The following is a 24,131-nucleotide window of genomic DNA, read 5'->3' as shown; positions in this document are numbered from 1 at the left end:
TGCTCGACGAGCGTTATCAGACTTGGTTGTCAACACCCTTCCTGGCTCAGGTCAATCGTTAGCACCGTTGAAGACCCGCAGGCTTGCTGCAGGGGAACAAGTAGTCTGATGCATGCAGTTTAGTCACGCTCTGGCATACAGGACTTCGCTCATGGCCTTGATCATTACTTCGCTAATTTCGCGCTTCCAATTCTTGCTGAGCACATGGAGAAACTGGAATATCTGGACAACGCAGCTTCAAGAACCACTTGGTGTCGTCGGTGCTAGCTGTCATTAGTATCTCCCGAAATGTCTTGCAGTACGCCCTCAGACATGCTGTACGGATAAAATTCGTCGTGTTTTTCTCGAACAGTAATGTGACCCAGTTGTTCAAAGATGCTGATCATGGAAAATGAATCCCAGTGCTTCTCAAAGAGTAAATACCGCCGTCGTCCGTCTCCAAAAGCTCCCATTTTTTTCTTGGCTTGCTACGGATGTTGCTCTCCGCTCACCCCAGCGCTTCATGAAACAGATTCCTGCAGCAGATAGGAACGGCATTAGAAACCCGTAGTTAATCCTTACGAAATTATCAGAATACGGCTGTACCTGCGGCAGGAGTGAAGGATACATCCATTCAGGCCAGATTCTCGCTCTGTTGCTCGTCCGACTGGCATTCGGAATGGACGTTGGCCTCTGTAGTCGTTTGTGCCTGTTAGCATCCCGTCAATCGTTTCTGTAGAGCTCTGTATTGAGGCTGCCACCAGTCCGAGCACTTTCTTGACTTCATTTTGACGCCAATATGAGCAACTTGGTGGGGATTCTCATATCGACACGATCCTGGGTCTCTTGCGCTTCTGATTAGACCGGGACTTGAGCTTCTCGAGCCGTGAGCGGTCCATGATCTACAGCGGAGCTCGTCAAACTTCTGCATCGGGACGCGTTGTGATTGGCGGAAAACATGCTAATCAAAACGCTCTGACCATTATCATGGAGCTCTTCCCGACACCAACAGTGGACGAGAATGTGGCGCGCTACTGCTTCTTCCTGCGCTCCTCATCCACCCAGACGCAAGCTGAGCTTCTCCAAGTAGCAGATCATCAGTGCAAAGCCTTCCTAGACTTCGCAGCGCAGCAGACGCGCGGGTTCTTGTGGCACAAGCACCGTTTCCACCTCGACGTACACACCACCAAGAGCGGGCGTTATATTCTGTCCGGAAGCACCAGCGTCGGCGATGCCATTCAGGACGAGTGGGTCGTGGCCAAGCTCGTGTTTGACATCACTAGCAAGTTCCCAGGTGTCGTGGGCAGAGTATGCGACTCGGACGGGGAGTTTCTACTCATCGAGAGCGCCGAGGCGCTGCCCGACTGGGTCACACCCGAAGACAGCGACCGAAGAGTGTTCGTGCTCGACGGGAAGCTGCACATTGCGCCACCCGCAGCCGCCAATAAGAGAGGCAAAGATGGGGATCTATACGACGAAGACGCGTTGCTACAAGTGTTAAACGCGAGTGTCCAGACAGAGGCGAGTACAGCAGTGCAGCGTCTGATTCGACACAAACTGGACCAAATTCCTGCCTATCTACGTGACAATCGCCATCGAGTCAGATGTCTGCTACCGGAGAGAGCTGCACGGGTATTTACAGCCAATATAGAGCTGGTGGGGCCTGCAGTGGAGGCGTTCTACTATCGCGAACCGAAACAGGCAGGGCTGGTATGTACCAAGATGGCTACATTCATACCCGCAGGAGGTGTAGTGGTAGAGCACCGAGTCACGTTCTCAAGAGCCATGTTTGCTCAGCTCAAGCAGCAGGAATTCTTCCCACCGAAGCCATTTCTTCGTCTTGATACACGATACCGTGTGCTGGAGAAAAAAGACGGAGAACATACACATCCAGACAAACAAGCGGCGGATATTGGCGTGAAACTTGCTTGTGGCCTTGAGTTGCTGTACGCTGGAGACACAGAAGACCAGCTTGGACGACCATGGAGGCAGGTTATTGATGAAGCACTAGAAGAACAAGTGACGTTGTCGACGCTGCCGATTGAAGCCGACGATGACGACTCGTGGCTGTACATGCACCCTGACACACTGGAAAGTCAACTGCAACGTGCTGCTATGGCGGGGTCTGGTACGGCACCTGGAGGCGCTGACGAGCTGCAAAACATGGCTGCTATGTTTGGCAAGTTTGTGGACGGGGTCTCCGGTGTAGATGGTGTGGAAGGAGCGGAGCCTGTCCAGTTCGACATGAGCTCCTTCATGGAGATCTTGAATGGCCATGAACGAGGGGGTGCTGACTTGGACGCGCCGTGGGGGCAGCACTTTATGGATGAAGACGAGCCCGATAGTGCCGACGAGTCAGGAGATAAAGGAAGTGACGATGCACTGGACGAGGCCATGGCTGAAATGGAGGCAGAGCTGGCAGGAACTGACGTAGCCAAGAGTTTCTCTCGCTTTGAAGAGGTGAAAGACGATGAAGCTGCGTCATGTGTCCAGGACGGGTCGACTGACGTTGGCTCGGCGTCCTTTTCGTCGGCAAAGCCACTGGATCTGGACTACAATCTGCTGTCCAACCTGCTCGAATCGTTCGCGTCTCAAGAGGGCCACGCTGGCCCTGTCAGCAACATTTTGAACGAAATGAACTTTCCCAAGTCAGCTCCGTAACAGTAATCACAGCGTTCCTCTGTTCACGACGCATTTGGACATTATCAACAGGTTAGGTTAGGACGGCACAAGACAACTTCTCACGTCGTAGTATCCGGGGCAGGTTTTGCAGACTCGGGCACAGCTGATGTAGCTGTACTCGTCACTGGCGGGTTGTCCTCTTGTTGACACCATGAGAACAGGAATTGTCGGGCTTGTGCTTCTCTGGCTTCGACCTTCTTTAATTTCTCCGCCATCTCCTTAAACTATAGCAAACACAAATAAGAAAAATACAACATAAGCTTAACAAATTCACTTACTTGTGCTTCAAGCGCATTCTTCTCCGACTGTATTACTCGGATCTTCTCCTCCAACGCCATTACCACACGTTGTGAATACAGCAAAGGCTTCGGCGGCGATGGAGTCGGTTGAGTTGCCACGCTATCATCTAAACGCCTGCACACAAACAAGTTAGTCTCCTTGCAGCAGTATCGAAAAATGTACGACCCGTATCTGTCCTTAAAGGGAATTCTAGCCCTCCAAAGTCATCAGGAGATCAAGACGATAGCACATGGCTTCAAACTTGATATACGGGGGTCATTCAATACGCTCAGTGCAGCATGGAAGATACTTAAGACACCATGCTGCACTACATCGAGCAGACTCCCAACGACATTTAACATACAAGATACGCACCCTAGATGACGCTGAGGAGAATCATCAGCCTCTGTGCCTTCGTTGCCAGTGTTGCGTAGTTCATCCATGAAGTCATGAACCGCTGAGATCTTGGACTCGATCACTCGTGACACGTTCAGTTGCTGCATGTGTGAAGCTTCGATGGCCTGGACCCGTTCGTTCAACGGTGGTATCGCTGCCTCGAGGCTGTGTTTGTGCATGTACAGTTCAGTCTCCCGTGCCATCAGCTTCTCATGTAACGATGCTCTTTCAGCCTCAACACGTGCCAGTCTTCCTTCCAGCGCCTCGTTCCGTCGATTCGCAGCCTCCAGACGTTTGCTCTGTTCTTCACTGTGGACTCTCATCACGGTTTCCTGGTTCAAACTCTGTTGTTGTCGTGCTGTCTGCTCTCGTGCCAACATCGACGATATACGAGCAAGTGCATCTTCCATTCGTGGCTGATGCTGGAGCAGCTGGAGTAACATGGTCTGGATTCCCACCTGCGCTGTTGTCAGCTCTCCACTCCCGTTGCTACTGTTGCTGTTGCTGCTCTCTTGGCTATCGTCTGCAAGCCGCCGTCGCTTGTGCTTCTTTATTGCATTAGAGGAAGCTGCATCGTTCACTCCAGAAGACCGAGGCACTGCCGGCTCCTGTTGCTGTGCTTGTGGCCCGGACTCTTGGTTTGTTATGTCAGCCAAAATGCCACTTCCACTGGTAGTGACTGTAACAGCGGTGGGCCGGGGAGGCTCCCTTGGTGCAATTTGCCGAGGTGGAGAGCTTGGTGCGTCTGGAGCAACTGAACTCTGCTGCAATGATTGAGACTGCTCTGTGTTTTCCTGGATAGGTTCATTTTCTGGCTCAATTGCCTGAGTTTGCTGCTGCAAGACTTGTGCTGTTAGTGGATCTTCTGACTGTGCAAGACCGGACTGAGAGGATTGCCGAGTCTGAACTGGTTGCTGAGGAGCTGAAAGTGCCACTCGAGCTACAGGTTTTTTTAAGGACGATCGTGTCGGTCGCGTACGTTCTGCGCAAACGGCATATCGTTGTTAGAGATTAATTCGTTTTCAGCAAGCATAGAATTACTCGACTTACGTGTTGCTGGGATAGACCGAGAGGAGCTTCTGCTAGTAGCTGGAGGCATCAACAACACTGATTGGGGTAAAGAGAGTAAGTACAAATCATCGAGCCATTGGTGTGCACCGGCATAGCCGCCGAAGATAAGGAGCTTTTGAACAGCGTTAGGTCCTGCAGGCTCTGAGTGGAACGACACCGTGGCGTGTGCTGTCCGTCCAACAGGAGCATTATCATCAATGACCGCCTGGCTCCTACGACGGCTTCCTCTTGATCCTTCACCGTGAACAAGACGCCAAGTACGTGTGTCCACGTTGTAAATAAACAGCTCATTCTGACGCACAGCGCGTCGTCGCCCACCGAAAAGCACGAGGTGATTCGGTGCTGCGAACGTAAGTGAATGGTTAATACGACACGTTGGTCGGTCCCCCGCCGTTGCATTGGCCAGCGAGTCCCAGCGAGAATGCATCACATCGTAAAGGAACAGCGAACCGAACTCCTGCTTCCCATCCGTCCCACCAAACAAAAACAAGGTACTCCCATCATGACTCGCTGTAAGCCCCGCAAACGCTCGTGGTTGTGGCAATTGACCTGTTGGATTTACTGTCGGCTTGACCCATTGATTCAACGGTGCATCGTAGTAGAAAATATCGTTGAAAAACGTCGTCGAAGTGGCGTCTTTGCCTCCAAACACGAACACCTGGTCTCCTCCCACCACCACACTGCTATGGGCATGTCTGGCTCGGGGTTTCCACATACTGGAGTGATCCACACGTCGTGCTTCCCACTGGGCCTCGAGCATTGGTTGTCTCACTCTAAGCTCCTCGACTCTCAACATCGGAGTATCGAAGGCCATCCCAGCATTAATGGCCCCTCCTTCTGCTTGAGTGCACCCTCCCCCTTGCATTGGCGCTTCATCAGTAGCTACGACCACATTGCCAACCACCAACACTCTCATGCCTCTCGTCCTCTCCTTTTCCTCGGAGCTCTCAACATAATGCATGGAATGGTAGTCTCTGCCTCCTCCAGGGTGTATGAACGTGGGTGTGCGTCTCTCTACGCCCGATCGAATAGCGCTGGGGCTTGCACTACTAGGAGCGCTGGAGAACATGGGAGAGCACGGAGATTGGCCGTTAAACGACGTGCCGTGTGATACCACGAGCCTTTTCCACTTAACATCGACTGAAGCATGATCTGGAGCTCCTTCTTCTTTGCGGCTACTGGGTATCGCCGCGTGCCCTGGTCTGTTGCTGGAGTGTTCATAACTCGCTGGTTCAAGTAAAAATACGTCCTCGAAGAAGATTTTACCGTCTGCACCGCCGAAGAGGAGGACGCTGCCGGTTGGCGGCAAGAATGTCATAGCATGGCCCGAGCGCGCCGCAGGGGACGCCGATGCGTTGTGTGAAGGTGTTGAAGTCGATGGGGAAGAGGGTGCACCAAGTTGCGTCCATATTGAGACGCTGGAAGAGGTGGAAGGTGTCGGCTCGCCAGTGCGATCGGGACGTCGAAGCTGCATGGCACCACCACCGCTTTGCGTGTTGATGTTACCTCTAATATTGCATACAAGTCATTGTTTTGAAAAGATTTGTCACTAGAATTAATTTTGTGATTCTCTAAAAGATGTTTTGCATCACAATTTTTTAATAAAATGTTTTTAATTTTTACGATATGTTATTCAACTTTTCACAGCATATTTTAGTTGAGAGGATTTGATTCCAAAGACGGTGAAAAAATGTTGCGGTTACCGCCGCTGTGCTCAGACGCCAAGGAGGCCTATTCTTGAGTTCTGGCTCTATGCATTCCCATCAAGCCAACGATCTCGCGTCGCTGTCTCAGTATTGCTGAAAAACCGCATTATACCAGATATTTCGGTAAGTTCTTTATTACTAATACACTGCGCGACAGATCACATCGGACACCCACTTACGGTGCTCTAGCGCCGTCAATACTGCGAGTTAGGCCATACTATTTAGATATATGCGAGTTGTTGACAGTAGGAAAAGCCTAGTAGCGCTAACGAGCGCAGATTCGGCCGCTGTGGGGGACCTCCAATACAACTTTCCACTTTCAGCTCCACGACAGATCAGATCGGACAGAACAGACTTTACAAAAATCAAGTATATTTTAAAGCTGAAAATTTGTGGCTGCAGCGCGTGTACCTGGTGGGTGGCTGCCATGAGTGTGGAGTGCATGGCTCATTCTAAAAGATGCCGAAGACCAAGAAGCCTCCATTAACCGAGCGAGAGAGGGGGAGGATTGACGGCCTCTTTGAGGCTGGAGCCTCCAAGCGCGCCATCGCGCGCAGCCTCGGCCGCAGCCCCGACACCATCTGCCGTGCACTGGCTCCCAAGCCTCCACCCAAGGCACGCAAGACCGCGAAGCCCCCCAAACGAAGCGGAGCGTCTCCAGCACTGACAGACCGCGAGGTCAGGCGTCTTGTGCGCACTGCATCGCGTGGCGAGCACTCGGCGGCGCAGTTGAAAGCCGAGTTGGGCCTCGGCGTGCACGTGAGGACCATCCAGTGCGTCCTCTTGTGGGTCGACTGGCTGGTCTTCACGAAAATGGTCAACACGCTTCCGCTGAAGCCGGAAGACATGGCCGTACGCTTCACGTGGGCAACGGAGAAGCTGTTGCTGAAAGACGCCGGGTCCTATTGGGATTCCATTATCTTCTCTGATGAGAAGAAATGGAACCTCGATGGGCCCGACGGCTTTCAGCAATATTGGAGGGACTTGCGCCGTCCTCCCCGAAGGACCAAGAGAAGGCAAGCAGGGGGAGGATCGGTGATGGTTTGGGCTACATTTAGTGGGCGGGGAAAGTCTCAGCTGGTGGTTTTGAATGGGAAGCAAAACTCGGGCGACTATGTGTACACGTTGTCCGAGATTTTGCTTCCCTATGCACATGCCAACTACGGTTTAGACTATATCTTCCAACAAGATAATGCCAGCATCCACACCTCAGCCCGCACTAAGGACTTTTTTGCGGACCAGGATGTCAAGGTGCTCGACTGGCCGTCTAAGTCACCCGACTTAAATCCAATTGAAAACCTATGGTCAATAAGGAGCCGGCGCGTTTACAGGAACGGTAAGCAATTCGACAAGGTGTGTGATCTGAAAGTAGCCCTATTCGAAGCTTGGAATTCCATCCCTCTCGCTTTGCTGCAGTCAATGCCGCGTCGCTGCTTAGCGGTTGTTGCCGAGAAAGGAGATAGAACAACTTACTAAGCTTTAAAATATACTTGATTTTTGTAAAGCCTGTTCTGTCCGATCTGATCTGTCGTGGAGCTGAAAGTGGAAAGTTGTATTGGAGGTCCCCCACAGCGGCCGAATCTGCGCTCGTTAGCGCTACTAGGCTTTTCCTACTGTCAACAACTCGCATATATCTAAATAGTATGGCCTAACTCGCAGTATTGACGGCGCTAGAGCACCGTAAGTGGGTGTCCGATGTGATCTGTCGCGCAGTGTAAAGTGTGGACGGATATGTAGTTTATTTACAATTGCAATTTGTTTTATGTGTCACACAGGATCTCATGGTGGCATCGTGTACAGACCCGACTTCGAGTCGAGGTGCGTACGCGTCTTCGTAGGGATCCACCGGCTGGCACGGGCAGAGGAGGAGGGGCTACAGCCCTTTCGCTGCGCGGACGAAGGCAAACCTAGTACTACTGAGGAAGTAGTCGACGGCGACGGAGAAAGCTCTTTTGCATAGCATCGACAGAAAAGTCGTCGGTAACCGGCGGTTGGTCCAAGATACTAGTTGCTGAGCATCATTCTGCCTACATCTAACGGCTCTTTAGCGTCGCTCGGACGACTTGCGAGCAAGAACGTCACGGCCTGTATTCAGTTACGCAGAGAATGGTGTTTTTTTTCTGCGGCAAAAGGGTGCGTATTGAACAACACAGACTGTCGATGAAGCCACTCGTTTATAATTAACATGAATTTGTTTTGGTTTGCTTTACATTATGCTCTAATTTATTGCTTGCTCTTGTAGATGCATAATGTATAGCTTGACACTAGCTGCCCCATGTCATTATTTATGCTCAGGTAGGTTCCCGATAAATATCAATTCTATAATGGGGTGTCCTGGTATTGACAAAGGATTCACCACTAGCTTGGTACTAGAGAATGTTCATATTTGGGGTGAAAACTCTTCAACTAGCTTGGCAGCTTGTCGAACGCAACAGTGCAGTAGTTCTTATTATGTAACGTGTTCAAATTTTCTTACATAAACTGGATGACGTAATAGATACTTTAGAGCGGCATTTCATTGCTATTACCCTTGTAAAAAATATGTTAAATTACTGCACATCCTGAGATGATCCCATGAACGCACTGGTATTCACTGGTTCTGATGAAGTTATAGCACTACCCTACTACCCTGGCGGCTCCTACCGTCCGTCATTTGAGAGAAAGCACACCACAACATTGTAGTATTAGTTATGGCATAAAACGAAAAATGAAAAGAAAACTTACTCATCCACATGAAAATGCGGCAAATTGGCCCCGAGTAGCGCCCAAACTGGCTCGACATGTTGTGGGGCCGCTGAGGTGAGCTCAGCCGGTTCAGCATGACTGCGGTTGCTTCAAACTTGGTACATATGTTTCCGTTCTCTGTTATTATCGTCTCCGGCAGTCTAAAGAGTCGCGCCAGTGCGCAGCTCAATGCCAAAGCGAATTCAAGGATAGCATTAGCCTCTCCGTAAGTTCAAATATTGAATCGGATCAACGGGGTAAGCGGTCGGTCTGGGGTATCGAACGCTCCAACGGATGCCATCGCCACCCAGGTGTCTTCTTCACCATAGATTGCGAGGAGCACCACCAACTCGAGTGCATCCGACTGTGTGATTTAGCTCATAGTGTTCTTTTCCTTAGTGTGCACTGTCTGCTACTACCAACAGTTGAAAACACAACAAACTAATATGTCTACTTCAGTACTGCATAGACCGTGAAAACAGCGCACTTGAAAACTCAATAGGATTTGCCACTACCCACTCCTGTAGAAGTCCACATCTACGGATAATGAATAGGTAAAGACAACTCGAAAAGTCCCTTATTTTGAGATAGAATTAAATTAGATTATTGAATTTTATTATTGAAAATTTGGACAAGTTTGCTTGGATTGTTTTAAATCATAATATTCAATTTAATATTTTAAATATTTTGATTGAATGAATATTGGAAAGATTTGTTTTCTTTTTACGAAACCAAAATTAGTGTTTTTAAAGTTAGCATGTGCGTTTACAAATTTAATTTTAAAAGCATTAATTTGGTTCCGTAAAAAGTTGATTGTCATTCGGTAAATTCGGATACGATGTCTCTGAGTGCCAAGGAAGAGGTGCGTACCCCTCTGTGTGTTGCTGCCTCAGCTGGCTTCTAACCTCTGCGGTCAGGTCTGCATCGTGGACGAGGACAATAACGTTATTGGCAAGGCTGACCGCGCCGTCATGGTGAGCTGTTAGCCTTTTGTATGGTCCTTCTGCGGTATCACCTCATTGATGCCCTCCCGTATAGCGTGCGTTCAACCTGCCACACCGAGCTTCCTACATCGTCATCAAGAACTCAAGGCACGAGCGAAGTCAGCTTTCGTACTGTACTTGATTTAACATCCCCTTTGTGGTTAGTGGCAAGTATTACGTGCAGCGTCGCACGATGATTAAGGACTACTGCCCCGGGATGCTTGACCCGATGGCCGGTGGAGTTGTGCAGTACGGGGAGCCTATGGACGTGAACGCAGAGCGCGAAGCTGAAGAAGAGATGGGCGTCAAGAACACGCCTCTGCGTTATTTGACGACGTTCTACTACGGGGACGACCGCAGTCGAGTCTGGGGCGGACTCTTCGACTGCACATTCGACGGTCCGCTCGTGCTGCAGGAGGAAGAAGTTGACGAGGTCCTCACCATGACTGCGGACGAGATTCTTGACCGTCGCAACGAGTTTACACCTGATGGCATATTTGCGTTTGAGAAGTACCTCAAGTTCATTGAGGCGGAAGGAAAATAAAATAAAAGCAGATCTTACTACTGAAAGTATGCCGGTGTTAAAAAAAAAATTGTCTGTCAGTCCTATGGTTATTTGATAAAATTCATCAAGTTATTTGAACCCTGTCGCAAGTTATTGCTATGTGGTGGCTTGTGTTTACTCCGATGTTGCTGTTGCAGAACAAAATGTTTTACAGTATGATAATTCTTTTCGCAATGAAAGATTTACAATCGGTTCACCGCTCAATGCCCACGTAGTTAAGGCAAGGGTTGATCAAGTCCCTTCTAGGTGAAGCTGATCGTGTGTGCTTTCGATGGTGGCTACGGTCGTTTGATCTCTGACTAACCTCCTCGAGATGAGAGTACCCGTGCAAGTGGAAAACGCAAAAATATTTCGCACATGTATGGAGAGCGGAAGTACTAGCAGATCCAGAAGTTGTGGCAGAACTACTGCAACATGACCTCAGCAGTGGATTAAAGTGCTCTTGTCAACGGAGTTTCAAGTGAAAGATAGCTTTCTATTTGGTTAATTTATTGTTTTTCTATTGAAGCAATTTTACTAGAGCTGCGGTATTTTATTTTTGACATTAAGATGCCTATTTAATTTGTCTAGGAGTTAATGTTGCCTGCGTCTTCAATAATGGCGTTGGCGAATGCGTCGTCAAGAGACGAGAGCTTGTCGATTTCAGCTGCGTGGGAGGATTTACTGCTCCACATATTGGGCGGGTACACGTTGGTGTCCACTTCTCGCTCGATCATGACGACGTCACCTGTGATGCTGATCATGTTGTACACTTGGTTGCGATACAGTTGGCTGGACTCGATGGGCACGAGACGGAATGTCAACATGGCGTTGCCACCCAAGGAGCGTACGTGGGCTCGGACGATGGCGATGGCTTCGCTCAGGAACAAGTGGTAAAAGGCACCCAATCCTCCGCTCTCACGCACCGTCCAACTTTCCTTAATGAAGTGCAGCGTCACACGACCGAGATAACGAGTCACATGAGCACCAGGAATGTAACCCAGCGGAGTCAACTCAATCCATTCGCGGCCGTATGGAGCTGGAATAGCCGTTGACATGGGGTTATTCAAACGGTAGTGTGAAAAGCTTCGAGGCCGTGGCATGTGAATGTGTAACTTGGAGGGACTTGTAGTTTTACCAGACAGCGGGATGTCGTGCACTGCAGGTAATGACGAGCGGGTGTTGTCAGAGGAGTCAACTGGCTGTGTTTCTTCCATGTCGAGAGAAATCGCTGCGTTGTTGAAAAGACTATCAAGTGGATCTTCCCAGTTCTTCTCCAAGACTGCCATACCGCTTAGAACCACTTCAATCTACAAACAACATGAATTAGCCATCTGTAGTAGGGAGGTTTGTACACTAACGATGCACATACCATCGTTTCGGATGCCACCGCTACTCGAGTCTTTAAGCCGCAGATGGCACAGGGAGCGTACGAGCGCACTTTAAACAGAAGACTGAACAACCACACAACCACGTTAGTACTGCTTAACATCAACGAATGTAGCAACCGTACCTTGCGAAAAGCTCCTTGAACACAACTGATAGCAGCTCATTAAGTCGAGTATCACGCATGCGGTCTTCATCCCACTCTACTCGCTTCATGGACACAATCAAATGTACATTCTCACCGGGAGTAAAGTCACCCGGAAGGCGATCCGTGTTGCACATGTAGATACCCTGTTATAATAATGTTAGGTTGGTCCATAGTTTCCATCGTTACTGTATATCGATCACGTACCTCTGGCAATTCCTGCTCCAGCAGCACCGACATGAGGTCTTCATCGGTCTCATCGTCGATTTCCAGCACAAAAGTCTCCTTCGAGTCGCTGAAGCCATCGACGAACGCTTCTTCTTCCGACTCGGAGCTTGATTCCGAAGAGGAGCTGAGTGTCTTGGAATCATTGTCAAGCGAGGTCTGCGAGGCCGGAGCTGGAGGCGTAGTAGTGCCATCCGGTGTGATCGAGGCCTCTGCTGTAGCTGCGTTATCTGCATTAGTAGTGGAGTGCATAGCAACTCCGTCGTCTGGAGACGGTTGTGGTAGTTGCCTCCTCCGCGCGCGTCTTGGTCTAGACTGGGTGAACTGGAACAGACGCTTGGATCCCTTCCCATTGTCATCGTCCTGGTCTGAAAGCGAAGTGCTAGCCTGGAGCTGGTTACGCGCATTCCTGCCTCCAATGTAGTACTCGTACTCAGGTTGAACGATACAGATACGGTCTCGATGGAGCTGTTAAAAGTTGTCGATAAGATCACAAAAATTAGACCAAATTGCAGTGATACTGCTCAAAGAACAGCGTACTCTGTCCTTGTTGAACGTGCTGAGTTCCTCGATTTGTGCTTGAAGCTGAACAAGACGTCGATCTTCGTCGTCTTTCACCTAATGAAATAAGCATAAGTACATTAATAAATATATACAGTCCCTGTACGATAAGATAAACTCACGTCGATGTTTCGCTCGATCCGAAGCGTAGGAGGAGGTGGGAGAGCAGGGAGGTACAGACCGGTACCAGTAATGACACCGACAATAAGGGAGCCTCCGACTTGGATCTGCGAGTCAAACGCGAACACAGCGTTCACTCCGAGCACTTTCATCTTCACAATCAACTGAAAATACAAGGAAAACATCCTCCAAATTAGTTCAAACTGTGCTCTAAGCAAGGTTAGGACAGTTTAAACAGCGCGTACCTGGCGATACAGCTCGTACTCGAGGAATGGTAGCGCGTCTGACACGATGGTGGCGTTAACATCGCCCGTTCCTTTCCTCCGCTGACGGCAAACTCGTGCTTGAATAAACGTTCCTTTCCCCATCATCGCAAGACCAGCAGGAGGCTCGATGGACGCGATCATCATCTCTGGAACCCATTTATTTCCACATACACCGCAGCGCACCATCCTCATACTAACAGGATACTACGATGAGAAGGATACTCGATACAATAGCAGCAGGGTCGACGTACTTTGAGAATGGTGCGAGTGATCGCGAGTACGGAATGTGGCACAAAAGACAGGGTGACTTGGATACGCGGCTCCGTCTGTTTAGCAGACAACGATATCAAGTCAGAAACATGTTTAACTCCACCACACAAGGCATTGTTGGGGTGTCTGACCTTGGCTTTGTTCTTGTTGGAATTGGCTGGTGTGTCATATACGAGAACGAGGGACTCCGGCGTCCAATCGAAGCAGGAATCTCGGGAAGAGGGAGACTTAGCATCGGAGAAGAGGCTGCATGTGCATCAGGTCCATCGTCATCCGCGTCATAACTGGTAGTGACATCCCGTCGAGTTGGTCTGTCTTCAAGAGGGTTTTTCATCACTGCTGCAGTTCCTCTGAAATAAACAGTAGCGTTAACTATCACCTTCAGCGCAGTATAGCAGATATAAGACGTACGAGGCTGAGATGACACAGACATCATCGTGAATGGTACATGACTCCGTGTAGCCGATAACAAAGGGGCATTGCAGTGACTGCGCGTGAGCTCGGATCTGCGCAAGAAACGATGAATTAGCGTGTAACATCGACTCAATTAAGACTAACTAGGCCAGGCTCACCTCTTCACGGAGTTCAAGCCACCACGAGTCTCGAGTTTCCTGATCTGCCAGCTTTGTCGCTAGCTTGCCAAGATACTTGACCGAGCGTGCACTGACAATCCCAGCCAATCGGATCCTCGTAGCTGGATTAAACACTTTCAGTGTGATCAATTGCACCTCCTACAACCAGCACAATCGATTAGATAAGCGCATTATTACAATCTCAGTACTTTTTCATCCAAACTCACGTCATGTGCGGAGATATTGAACGCTTCCGGTGCTTTAAGCGCCTTCAGCACACGCCTTGGGTAAAACCGAGGCGACAATAAAGCCTCAACGCTTTCTCCTCCAATGGACGTGATGTCGTCATTGTCAATATCCACATTCAGTTCACTGTCCAGGCCATCCTCGCTATGTGTGCGCTGTTGACTGCCATTGTCCGACATTAACTCGCTCTTCCCCACTGATGTGATGTAACACGCCGTGCCACATGCTCGTGCTACCAGTCCACTGTCTCCTTCCACATCGAAAAACTGTTTATAGGCCAATACGGCGTTACCTCCGAGCTCCAACGCCTTTTTTCCAACCAGTGTAGCCACTTGAGACGACAATTTATACAGTAATAATTGTCTATGCTCGTTACTGCGTCTTGAAGTGCGAAAACTGTCACTCCACGAATATTCCGGGTCTGCATGCACCACGAGCTCCTCGACAAAGCCCAGCATGCTTTCGATCCTGTAGAGACTCGGGTCTAGTGTTGACAGGCCGAAGAATTGCACACCGGCTGAAGACTCTCGAAATGGGTTCACATCTCCAAAGTACTGAAGTCGAATAACTAAACTCAGTTCACAACGAACTCCCAGTAGTGTGTCGTATACTGGGAACCAGCCCTGTATAACGTGGCCATCCCGCATGAGCAGGCAGTTGAGATCTACGTAGACGATGCCCACAGTGGCGTCCGTAGTGTACACGTCGTGGTCCATGAGCTTGAATTCAATTGGCTGGCTCTGTAGTACCGAGTCGTCGGCCACGTCGAAGCGGAATTCCTCGTCCCATTTTGGGTTCAAAGTCTTCTTGGACACCGATGACTTGGCCTCGAAGCTCGCAAACGTGATGCTCACGTACGCGTCCGCCAGCTTGCTCGTGCGGTCCACCACAGGCATGTCACGGGCCTCCACCAGCCGGATCTTGATCGTGCACGGCATGCTGTCTCGATCTTGGCTACAGCGTACGTTGGATTATGGCTACAAAAGGGTATCTCATTGTGGATTGGTTAAAAGCTAATGATAAGAGGTGTTGATTGGGTAAAAAGGAGAAGATCCACGTTAGCGATGCTGCTTGTCACGTTGGCGGTGCTGCTGGTGCTGTGGCTTCTAGTCCGAGCTGTGGGGGTTACTAGAGGACGTGCATTCTCTCTAGAAGGAAAGGTGGTGGTGGTCACGGGCGCAGCGAGCGGTATCGGGCGGAGATTGACGCAGAAAGTGTTCAAAGAGACGACAGACGTGGTTCTGGCACTACTGGACATTGATACAGAGGCTCTCAAGGCGCTTCAGACGGAGTTACTATACTCCCAAGACGCTGAAGAGGGAAGCAAACGGGTGATTATTTACGAGTGTAATGTGGCAGATCATCGGTAGGTGACGGAGTTACAGCTGATAGAGATTCGAGTCATCTGAAGGTGCTGCTCTGTGTTGACAGGTCGGTTGAAGCGACAATCGCTCGCGTGGTTGATAATGTGGCACCAAAACACATCGGAGTGCTGATTAATAATGCTGGTATGTAGGAGTGATTGCTAATTAGGCAGGAGTGAACGTTTCTCACGGTGAGTTGCTAGGTATCGTGATGGGGAAGTCACTTGAAGACTTGACACCGGAGCAGATTCAGAAGACGTTCGCAGTGAATACACTGGCGCATTTCTGGACAGTGAGAAATGCACTCCCGTCCATGAAGAAAGCATCGGAAGCGATGCTAGTGACTCTGTCGTCCGTGATGGGAATGACCAGTAGCGCTGGATTAACCGACTACTGCGCGAGCAAAGCGGCAGTGAATGCCTTCCACGAATCTCGTGAGATGATCGTGCTCTGTCATCGTTATCTGCAGTTTGTGTACTAACTAATTTATGATTCATTTGTAGTCCGCTTGGAGCTGTGGCGCGACGAGGTCACGTCGATTCGGACGCTGTTGGTTTGTCCTGCTGCTGTGGACACGGGAATGTTTGCTGGAGTTCTGAGTGCAGACGACTGGGCTCTCAAGATCTCGCGCTTTTGCATTCCAATGCTGTCGGAGTCTGAAGTGGTTGATGCGATCTACCGCTCGATACGACGTGGGGACGAGCTGTTGGTGTCGTGTTTTTCAGGATGGAGGGGGGTTGCTTTATCATGGGCCCCTGTCATTTCACGTATGCTACCAGTGCCAGTGTATGACGTTGTGGTTCGCTTAGGTGGGGGTTTAAACGGTATGGACACGTTCGTCGGAAGGCATAACAGCAGTGACAAGGATAAAGTCAAGGTAAACTGAGCAAAGAAGAGATAGTTGTGCTTGCTTGCGAGCATTTCAGATCTTCGTGATTGCTTTCCACGTCTACAACACTTTCGACAGATAGAATAGTAGTTTGCGACGCCGCTCTGCAATCCTATCAGCTCGGTCGATGTTGAAATCCTCATTCAGCAGGATACTGAGCTCGTTGATCTGACGTGACACCACTTGCTGCACGCAGTAGGGGTCGCTGGGAAAAACTCTTGCGGGACGACGTCACCAACTTGGAGCAGAGGAATCTGGCGGAGTGGAGCTGGGGTGACTGGAAGGTCATTCATTATCAAGATCAGGTCTTGCCTTAACGAAGCGACGGAAACGATGCGATCGACGGCAAACTGCCGCATTAGCAACAACGCGAGAGTTGTATGCAGCAGCTCCCATGTTTCCAGAATCGGGTTGGTCGTTTGTTGCCCATTCAGCCCTCACCCACTCGTATTATTTGGCGGAATGTCTCCTGCATGTTACGCTGTCCCCCCTGAAAGTTTGCCGGTTGTCGCTGGATGCAACGCAATTCTTGGATCATGTAACGCTCGAAGGCTTTGGCTCATTCGGGAGCTTGCTCGTCGGAATCCATCGGAACCTCGTGCTGCTCGTCATTAACTAGAGTATCTGCTTGTGTGTAGCTTGAGCAAATGCATTCGAGATCTACACCATTAAAAGGTTAACCCCCTTTTAATGGCGAAGATCTCGAATGCATTTGGCCGAGCTTGGACACTATTGATGGAGAACTTCAGAAAATAGCAACTTGAAACACGCCCGCATGATATCGTGAAGTCTACGAGCTGAATATGTTCACAGTGTTCATTAACTTGCAGGACTTAAATCTGCCGACACTGTGAAGCTAAATCGCCGCTGTCGTCTTCATATTTTTTATGTCGAAACCTTGGGCGTTCGATTGTCTTAGTGGTGATCACGCGACGATGTGTATTCGGCGGTGAAACAGCTAGCTTTGCGCACAGCTTCAAACACACGGGAGGCATTGCTAAGCCATTCACGTAAAGAGAGCGCGTGTGGGGGTGGCAATGGCTTTGATCCAGGCGTCATCACTGACGTCGACACCTGTGGCGTAAACGAGGGCGAACTCGGTAAACTCAGGACAAATCGCTGGAAGTCTTCTGCTGCCTCCTCGAACTCCGAGTATTTACTGGACGTAAAGGTTATGGTCTTGGTCTGATGCTTCCCCTTTTCGTTTCCGCGGGCAACTTGTTGTCGATGTGGAAGCACGAATGACGCCACATTGAGGACATCATTATCATCGGCAGGGTCACTGTACGTCGACATGTTATTAGACACACGAACCAGCGATTGTGGCCACGCCGCCTCGAGAGCACGTATATGAGCTGAGAACAGCTCGTTCTCGCGGTACAACAACTCCGAGTCTGCCACATTGTTAGCCACGTAAAGTAACTGCGCCGTGTGTTTTTGACTGTTGCCCGACACACTGGGTAGTCGGCATTGCGCAAACTTCTGCTCAATCTTACGTAAAAGTTCATTAACCGAAGCCTGATACGCCAAACCATCATGAACAACCACCACGTAATGACAAATCGAGCACAAGAACACCGCAATCTGGTAGGATGCTGCCTCAATCTGCTGCTCCGGTGTAAGAGCACCAAACCGCGGCGACTCGTTCCGCTCCAATAAATCCGCCAACATCGAGCTGCTCAGTAATGGCTGTGAGTCCAGCAACACCGTTGGGTGGCCTGATCCCCCTACCATCGAGATGGCGAGATCTACCCCCGTCGTCTCATGTCTATCCATCACCAGCGCCTCCAGGCTTCGAGTCGAAAAAATCTCCTTATCTCGCTTATTCTTCTGCGCCAAAAGTGACAATACCGTGGACTTGCCCACATTTTCCAGTCCCATCACCCCCACTACTGTGAAATTCGTGAGTTCCAGACAATTCCCCAAATTTACGGACAAGTCGGTTGCAAATTGCATCTGAGGGGTAATAAGCTTCACACTGGTAGAAGGCGGGATGACCTTGGTCTGCTGGAGGGTAGAGGGGGTTTGGGGTCGTGGGGGTGGGGCACCTGGAGAACCTGCTCGTGAACTGTGTCGATGACTTGGAGAGGGTCTGGTGTTAACCTGCAGGTGGCTGTCTCGGTCTGACACGCTGTGTCTACTGCGTCTAGTGGCGTCCGGCTCGTAGAGAACGCCGATGGGCCCTGGTGAGCCACCTGAGGGTGGACGTAGCAGCATGGATGGCGTCTTGGACATTATAGCTGCTGGTGGAGAGGCTGCCGTGCGACTACGCGGCCGGAACGCGCGTGCAGGGCCTGGCATTGAGCTCATACTGGCTCGGGATGGGGCGCCATGAGCTGCGGAGTTGGTGGTAGCACGACGACTGCTAGTGCTGCGCTGCACTATACGTTAGTAGGAGGTGAGGTGGGCGTGGGAAGAGCTCACCTTCTGGCGCTGCTTCTGCGGCGTGCTCTCACGATCCATTTTGGTGGATATCAGTTTTCGGAGATCTCTAGAGCCCAATTCCGCGCAATAAATTCAGCATAAATTATTTTAGGTTGAGAATAGCGGTTTGGTAGTAATTAGTGTGTTGACAAAATGGGATGTTCAGAAATAAGATTTCTGAGAGCAAGTCAAAATCTGTATAAGCATGCTATGGCAAAATAGAATTCTAGACGCGTTTGTACTTGTCTTGGCGTTGGCGACGGCCGCGTGATGGTGTGGGTGTTCCTCCTCGCGTCTTCTTGCTGCCTTTTTGTCGTCGCTTAGTGTTGCGGGACATGAACGAGTCGCGTTCGTCCATTTCTTTGTCGAAGAGCGCCATGGCCTGGCCCAGTGCTGTGACTGGTTTCTCCTGCTTCTGCATTTGCTTCTGCATTTGCTTCTGCTGCTGCTTCTTGAGCGCTTGTGAGGCCTCAAGTTCAGCTTCTGCCTGCTTCTCGGCATTCTTGGAGGCCAGTAGGTCCTTGGCGGCGGAGCGACCGCCATTGGCATTGGAAACGACAGCTCCACTGGCGTCAAGTGCCAAATCCAGGTCCGAAAACATCGACATCATGGCCGACTTGCCGGCAGCGGATTCTGGAGCAGCAGACACCATTGCATTGCTACCAGTGGCACCCAGAGAGGTGCGCAGGCTCGATACGAAGGGCGTCGACATTGTAAATGCGACGGTTGGTCTTGCTGGAGCGATTGTGAGTGTCATTTCTAAATCAATCGCGGCTTTAGAAATGGCACTAAAACGAGGGATTCGCAATAATCAAATTTCGCATTACCCACACGAAAATGGCTGCACCAGCGACGTCCACGCCCCCGACGCACGTCGTCTTCGAGACGACCGTGGTGCGTATACGCATTATATGACTGCATCTCTTACCTCTCATTTGTCGCAGTGCAAACTCCGTACTAACTGGTTGAATATTTGCCAGGGTGAGTTCACTATGGAGCTGTACACGGAACATGCGCCCCGGACGTGCTGGAACATCGCAGAGCTGGCGCGTCGTGGCTACTACAACAACACTATCTTCCACCGCATCATTAAGGACTTCATGATCCAGGGCGGAGACCCCACGGGCACAGGGAGAGGAGGAGAGTCCATTTACGGGTACTGGAAGCCAATGATACACATGGCTACATTCTTGAACTAATGCGAATATTGGGTGGCAGAGCAAAATTTGATGATGAGATCACCAAGGAGCTCAAGCACACGGGAGCTGGAGTGCTGTCAATGGTAAAAAAAAAAAAATAAAAACTTTGAAATTATTTTGTTTTCAGTTGATTGACCGACGTTGTGTGCTTTGGTGTAGGCGAACTCGGGACCCAACACCAATGGGAGCCAATTCTTCATTACATTGGCACCGACACCGTGGCTGGATGGTACAGACGTTGAGATGTTGCTGACATTTAATGGAAGGTCTGATGTATTGGTTGTTGAATAGGTAAGCACACGGTGTTTGGTCGGATCTCCTCGGGAATGAAGGTGATTCAGCGCATGGGCATGGTACCGACGGGTGCTAATGACAGGTAAGATGGATTTGTGGAATGCTATAACGAAATTTGAGCTCATGCATGTGTTTTCTTTTTCTCCTATGTATTAGACCTCGTGAGGAGATCCACATCAAACGTGCCTACCCAATTTCACAATAGAGGGACTGCAGTTGAGACCTGCAACATGTAAGGGGGTCATATATTTTGCAGTTAATCACCGATGGTTGTACTGCTGTGTAGTTGTCTGGAACGAGTAACAATGGGCTGAAGAGTCACTCCAAATCTGTTTGAAAATGGACGAGATTCTGCGCAGCAGAATAGACGTCCGCTGATGGATACATTAGGCGTTCCAGAAGGAGACACTGAAAACAAGTCTTCCTCGCAGTCTAACAATGTGAGTCCTGCCATCTCAGAGATGTCAATTGTCGAACTGCTGCATAACACGGAGCTGGTGGGTAGTGGCCGTAAAGGTCTTGAAGGAGATGAAAATTCACAATCTACAGATGAACACTACGATAACAACAAGAGCGACAACAATGCTGCCACTCCGCGGAAAGAGGCGTGGATTCACGTCGTTGAATCCGTTCCAGACTTGCAGGTCAGCATTTTTGAATTTGTGCCTCCACCAGCTTCGTCGGATACCCCCAAGACTGCTGGAATTCCCACCGTTAACGGTGAAAATACTGTCACGGCCGAGAAGAAAATTCGTCAGATAAAACGCGTGAGCTTTGCACCAGACACCGAAGTCAACAGCACTTTGATCCATGACCACGTGCTCCTGATTGACGATTCAACTGAGAAATCTGGACCTCTGTCGGTAGTGGAGCAGAGTCGCCAGGTTGAGAGAAGTTACGCCGTTCCTGACGATATCCCAGCATTTGGATGGTATGATTGCTTCCAGCTTGGTCTGTCACTGACGTACACGACACTCTGTCTTCGCCGTAGTATCTCCTCTCGATGTTTAGTTCTGGATGATCAGCAGATGCAGCAAAAGCGACGACGCTCATGTATCACAGCAACGCAAATTTCAGTCCTCGCACATGCAGGATTGGCTTTCAACACCAGCACAAGATCGTTAGTTGTGCAACAAGGACAACCTCCACCACCAGTCAAAGAGAAGCCAAAACGAAGATCTCACAGATCGAAACGTCTGGGATTTACGAGGATAGCGACAAGACTTAGACACCGGAAGAGATCGAACTCTAAACACAAATGGGCCGCCAAGCTGTCTCATCCTGTGAGACTCAAAGTCAAGCTAAAGGTCACATTGAAATTTAAACGTAGAGATCCAGCAAACGTGGCCAAGAACAAAATAACGAAAGGTGCAGACAAGAACAAGATCGGTTCTTACGGAGCCATTGCAGTCTTCCGAGCTCTTCGCGTTAACCAGACGCTGTTATCGCTCAGGTTAGAGTATGCCGCGATCGATGATGCAGCCATGAGTGCTCTGGCTGCAGCACTACGAGTTAATTCTTCGCTAACTCACCTCAGTCTGGTTGGTAATCGGATCGGTCCTAATGGAGCTCGCGACCTCGCGGATGCTTTAGAGGACAGTCCAGACTCGATGCTGCTAGATTTGGATCTTCGTGACAATCGACTTGGCTCTCAGGGCGCAGATGAACTCGGTCGAGCACTTCGAGAAAACGAGACGCTTACACGCTGTGACTTTTCTTGGAACCAAATGGGTCCGCAAGCTGTACTCGGTCTGCTCTCAGCGTTGCGAGACAACTTTGCTCTTCGCGAACTGTGTGTATATGGACGTGATCTGGCCGAAGACGGTACTCAGTATCTCTCGAATATCGACTTCGATTCAGCGAAGCGGATAGTTGTGGCGCTGCGTCATCTAAACGAGAGTTTTGCTTTAATTCGGTTAAGTGGAGTTCGAGCTATTCTCCCAGTCGACAAGGTCAAAACATCGCGATGGATACATCTCGCTAACCGAGAACTGGTGGAACTTGACGGTCTGGTTATTGCAGGGCTGGTACCTCAAAACAGCATGTTGTTATCCCTAGATCTACATGATAACCCAGGATTAGGAAGAACTGCAGTGCTGGAGTTACTAACTGCTATCAAGAGTTGCGCGACTTTACGAGATGTTAACCTGTGTAATACAGGGCTATTCCCCGAAGCCGGAGAGAGTGTAGGAGAGCTCGTGGCTCTAAACAGCACGCTCTTGACCATCAAGATGCACGATACCGTTATTTCCGTTCAACAAGTACGTGGTAACCAGAAATCTGGAGAAGTTCCAGAAAAAATGGAGTTTTATGTAGATTCGCAGCATTTTTTGGATCGCTGGATTATTGCCAAGTGTTTTGCTGTGAATCGCCTGACACAAGAGCTGAACGAGTTGCGTCTTCCTGACGTCTCACGTTCTACAAAGACAGTTGTGAACTTGGCTACAAACAGCAGAGACCATCGAGATCTGGTCACTGTGAACTTATGTGGCCGTCGACTGGAGCTGTATGAAGTAGCATTTCTAGGTAAGAAGATGCTGCATCATCTTCATCTCGGTCGAGTAGTGTTGAACAGCTGTATGCTCGACAGCGCAGCAGCTCGTGCGTTGGCTGATGGAGTGCGTAACCACTCCACGTTGCATACTCTCGAGTTAGAGAACAATCCACTGGGACCTATTGGGGGCCAAGCATTGGCTGAGTGTTTGGCGTCAAGTAGTGCTCTCACTTATCTCAACTTGAGCTGGACGCAGCTTGGTGACGATGGGGTCATTGGTTTTCGAGAAGCGCTGATACGTAACAAATCTATTGAGAGATTGGACTTACGGGGCAACGAGTTGCGTGTACGAGGTGTTGTAGCTATAGCCGAAGGCTTGCGTCGTACTGCCACACTTCGTGAACTTCACTTGCGTTGGAATACCGTGTCTCCTGCGGGCGCTGAAGCGTTAGCAGTTGCACTGGACGTTAACAAGAGCTTGGTTCTGCTGGATATTGAACACCATACGATGGGCTCTCGTGGTGCAGTAGCATTTGCATCGATGTTGGAGAGAAACAAACACCTTGAACACCTCAATATTGGTGGTACAGACTCCGACGACGCACTGGATGCAGGTCCTGGCATCGGGTCCGAGCAAGCCCAGCGAATCGCTGAGGTGCTTATTAACTGTAACCGGTCACTGCGTATACTTCATATCGGTGCTAACCGTATTGATGCCGATGCTGTGGCTCGCTTTGGAGAACTACTCAAGTTTAATAAGACACTGATGGCACTGGACTTGTCGTATTCGGGCCTGGATGCGACCAAAGCTCCGCGATTTTTTGCGTGTCTTTCGGCGAATAGTACGTTGCAGCGTTTGGATCTGGCACACAATCGAATTGGGAATGAAGGTCTGGTGGCTTGTACTCGCGCACTGGAAACCAATCGGACGTTGCGCGAGCTCAACTTGGCTTACAACCACATGACTGAGGAGCCTTTGGCAGTGCTGGCAGCTAAACTTCACAGTCAAAAACGACTAATTACCCCCACGTTGGAGTGGCTTTGCCTTACAGGCAACAGTATGACAGAACGTACTCGCAGACAGTTCCTATCACTACCACAGAACGTCATTGCGATAGAGCTGCAAGATAAAGATGACCAGGACGAATAAAACCACTTCAATGTAGCCATTCTCCATGTCCATGATAATGGCTACATTATGTGTTCCACCCGAATCTAACTGCCTTACTATTTTCAGCCAATCCCATCTTTCCACCACGCGTCCGTTTCAGATCTGGTATCGCGCCTCGTCAGCCCACCTTAAAGCGCTATT

General features: G+C 49.9%; 10 protein-coding genes across 19 annotated transcripts; 5 read left to right on the top strand and 5 right to left on the bottom strand.

Moving 5' to 3' along the window:
- Window positions 1-263: 263 nt before the first annotated feature.
- Window positions 264-452, bottom strand: PPTG_20713 (hypothetical protein; the record flags this gene model as incomplete). The annotated part of the gene is made up of 1 exon (XM_008892911.1): window positions 264-452. The coding sequence occupies one exon, from the start codon at window positions 450-452 to the stop codon at window positions 264-266; it is 189 nt and encodes a 62-aa protein (XP_008891159.1).
- Window positions 453-950: 498 nt separating this feature from the next.
- Window positions 951-2,934, top strand: PPTG_00337 (hypothetical protein). The gene has a single exon (XM_008891723.1). It carries the CDS (start codon window positions 967-969, stop codon window positions 2,638-2,640), a length of 1,674 nt encoding a protein of 557 aa, XP_008889971.1. The 5' UTR covers window positions 951-966; the 3' UTR covers window positions 2,641-2,934.
- On the bottom strand, window positions 2,721-5,881 carry PPTG_00336 (hypothetical protein; the record flags this gene model as incomplete). The annotated part of the gene is made up of 4 exons (XM_008891722.1): window positions 2,721-2,885; window positions 2,940-3,075; window positions 3,316-4,318; window positions 4,387-5,881. 4 exons carry the CDS (start codon window positions 5,879-5,881, stop codon window positions 2,721-2,723), a joined length of 2,799 nt encoding a protein of 932 aa, XP_008889970.1.
- A 3,743-nt stretch (window positions 5,882-9,624) lies between these two features.
- On the top strand, window positions 9,625-10,461 carry PPTG_00335 (hypothetical protein). Of its 7 annotated transcripts, XM_008891715.1 has the most exons (4): window positions 9,625-9,699; window positions 9,755-9,811; window positions 9,876-9,928; window positions 9,986-10,461. In XM_008891715.1, the coding sequence occupies exons 1-4, from the start codon at window positions 9,676-9,678 to the stop codon at window positions 10,362-10,364; spliced, it is 513 nt and encodes a 170-aa protein (XP_008889963.1). In that variant the 5' UTR covers window positions 9,625-9,675; the 3' UTR covers window positions 10,365-10,461. The 7 variants fall into 7 exon arrangements, with proteins under 7 accessions (XP_008889963.1, XP_008889965.1, XP_008889964.1 ...); XM_008891717.1 differs by having other exon boundaries at window positions 9,876-10,461; XM_008891716.1 differs by having other exon boundaries at window positions 9,755-9,928.
- Window positions 10,462-10,845: 384 nt separating this feature from the next.
- On the bottom strand, window positions 10,846-15,159 carry PPTG_00334. Of its 2 annotated transcripts, XM_008891713.1 has the most exons (12): window positions 14,137-15,159; window positions 13,910-14,068; window positions 13,749-13,843; window positions 13,469-13,687; window positions 13,319-13,393; window positions 13,047-13,260; window positions 12,804-12,965; window positions 12,661-12,738; window positions 12,103-12,588; window positions 11,878-12,041; window positions 11,737-11,818; window positions 10,846-11,674 (listed from the first exon to the last, which is right to left on the bottom strand). In XM_008891713.1, exons 1-12 carry the CDS (start codon window positions 15,091-15,093, stop codon window positions 10,952-10,954), a joined length of 3,414 nt encoding a protein of 1,137 aa, XP_008889961.1. In that variant the 5' UTR covers window positions 15,094-15,159; the 3' UTR covers window positions 10,846-10,951. The 2 variants fall into 2 exon arrangements, with proteins under 2 accessions (XP_008889961.1, XP_008889962.1); XM_008891714.1 differs by having other exon boundaries at window positions 11,737-12,041.
- On the top strand, window positions 14,760-17,263 carry PPTG_00333. 2 transcript variants are annotated; one of them, XM_008891712.1, is made up of 5 exons: window positions 14,760-15,116; window positions 15,201-15,521; window positions 15,587-15,663; window positions 15,723-15,953; window positions 16,023-17,263. In XM_008891712.1, the coding sequence occupies exons 2-5, from the start codon at window positions 15,220-15,222 to the stop codon at window positions 16,403-16,405; spliced, it is 993 nt and encodes a 330-aa protein (XP_008889960.1). In that variant the 5' UTR covers window positions 14,760-15,116; window positions 15,201-15,219; the 3' UTR covers window positions 16,406-17,263. The 2 variants fall into 2 exon arrangements, with proteins under 2 accessions (XP_008889960.1, XP_008889959.1); XM_008891711.1 differs by lacking the exon at window positions 14,760-15,116 and having other exon boundaries at window positions 15,155-15,521; window positions 16,023-17,238.
- On the bottom strand, window positions 15,276-18,975 carry PPTG_00332. Of its 2 annotated transcripts, none has more exons than XM_008891709.1 (2): window positions 18,833-18,975; window positions 15,276-18,784 (listed from the first exon to the last, which is right to left on the bottom strand). In XM_008891709.1, exons 1-2 carry the CDS (start codon window positions 18,869-18,871, stop codon window positions 17,324-17,326), a joined length of 1,500 nt encoding a protein of 499 aa, XP_008889957.1. In that variant the 5' UTR covers window positions 18,872-18,975; the 3' UTR covers window positions 15,276-17,323. The 2 variants fall into 2 exon arrangements, with proteins under 2 accessions (XP_008889957.1, XP_008889958.1); XM_008891710.1 differs by having other exon boundaries at window positions 15,276-18,779.
- Window positions 18,954-19,637, bottom strand: PPTG_00331 (hypothetical protein). Its single transcript, XM_008891708.1, has one exon. The coding sequence runs from the start codon at window positions 19,587-19,589 to the stop codon at window positions 19,059-19,061; it is 531 nt and encodes a 176-aa protein (XP_008889956.1). The 5' UTR covers window positions 19,590-19,637; the 3' UTR covers window positions 18,954-19,058.
- A 32-nt stretch (window positions 19,638-19,669) lies between these two features.
- Window positions 19,670-20,530, top strand: PPTG_00330 (peptidyl-prolyl cis-trans isomerase-like 1; the record flags this gene model as incomplete). Its single annotated transcript, XM_008891707.1, has 6 exons — window positions 19,670-19,726; window positions 19,813-19,988; window positions 20,051-20,114; window positions 20,191-20,260; window positions 20,323-20,407; window positions 20,482-20,530. 6 exons carry the CDS (start codon window positions 19,670-19,672, stop codon window positions 20,528-20,530), a joined length of 501 nt encoding a protein of 166 aa, XP_008889955.1.
- Window positions 20,531-20,702: 172 nt separating this feature from the next.
- Window positions 20,703-23,969, top strand: PPTG_00329 (hypothetical protein; the record flags this gene model as incomplete). Its single annotated transcript, XM_008891706.1, has 1 exon — window positions 20,703-23,969. The coding sequence occupies one exon, from the start codon at window positions 20,703-20,705 to the stop codon at window positions 23,967-23,969; it is 3,267 nt and encodes a 1,088-aa protein (XP_008889954.1).
- Between the last annotated feature and the right edge of the window lie 162 nt (window positions 23,970-24,131).

This window comes from Phytophthora parasitica (assembly GCF_000247585.1).
Source record: "Phytophthora parasitica INRA-310 unplaced genomic scaffold supercont2.1, whole genome shotgun sequence".
NCBI classification, from domain to species: domain Eukaryota; phylum Oomycota; class Peronosporomycetes; order Peronosporales; family Peronosporaceae; genus Phytophthora; species Phytophthora nicotianae.
Note: the sequence above shows the minus strand (reverse complement) of the source record. Positions and strands in the feature narration are given on the sequence as shown.

Excerpts from the sequence above, each read along its gene's own strand:
- PPTG_00337 (XM_008891723.1), top strand. The coding sequence starts at position 967 with ATGGAGCTCTTCCCGACACCAACAGTGGACGAGAATGTGGCGCGCTAC.
- PPTG_00335 (XM_008891715.1), top strand. The coding sequence starts at position 9,676 with ATGTCTCTGAGTGCCAAGGAAGAG. Across the intron at positions 9,700-9,754 it reads CTCTGAGTGCCAAGGAAGAG|GTCTGCATCGTGGACGAGGA; the intron begins GTGCGTACCCCT and ends CTCTGCGGTCAG. Across the intron at positions 9,929-9,985 it reads ATCGTCATCAAGAACTCAAG|TGGCAAGTATTACGTGCAGC; the intron begins GCACGAGCGAAG and ends CTTTGTGGTTAG.
- PPTG_00334 (XM_008891713.1), bottom strand. The coding sequence starts at position 15,093 with ATGCCGTGCACGATCAAGATCCGGCTGGTGGAGGCCCGTGACATGCCT. Across the intron at positions 13,688-13,748 it reads GTCTGTGTCATCTCAGCCTC|AGGAACTGCAGCAGTGATGA; the intron begins GTACGTCTTATA and ends TGTTTATTTCAG. Across the intron at positions 13,261-13,318 it reads TCACTCGCACCATTCTCAAA|TATGAGGATGGTGCGCTGCG; the intron begins GTACGTCGACCC and ends GTATCCTGTTAG.
- PPTG_00333 (XM_008891711.1), top strand. The coding sequence starts at position 15,172 with ATGATAAGAGGTGTTGATTGGGTAAAAAGGAGAAGATCCACGTTAGCG. Across the intron at positions 15,664-15,722 it reads AGTGCTGATTAATAATGCTG|GTATCGTGATGGGGAAGTCA; the intron begins GTATGTAGGAGT and ends GTGAGTTGCTAG. Across the intron at positions 15,954-16,022 it reads GAATGCCTTCCACGAATCTC|TCCGCTTGGAGCTGTGGCGC; the intron begins GTGAGATGATCG and ends ATTCATTTGTAG.
- PPTG_00332 (XM_008891709.1), bottom strand. The coding sequence starts at position 18,871 with ATGGATCGTGAGAGCACGCCGCAGAAGCAGCGCCAGAAG. Across the intron at positions 18,785-18,832 it reads CGCAGAAGCAGCGCCAGAAG|CGCAGCACTAGCAGTCGTCG; the intron begins GTGAGCTCTTCC and ends CGTATAGTGCAG.
- PPTG_00331 (XM_008891708.1), bottom strand. The coding sequence starts at position 19,589 with ATGACACTCACAATCGCTCCAGCAAGACCAACCGTCGCATTTACAATG.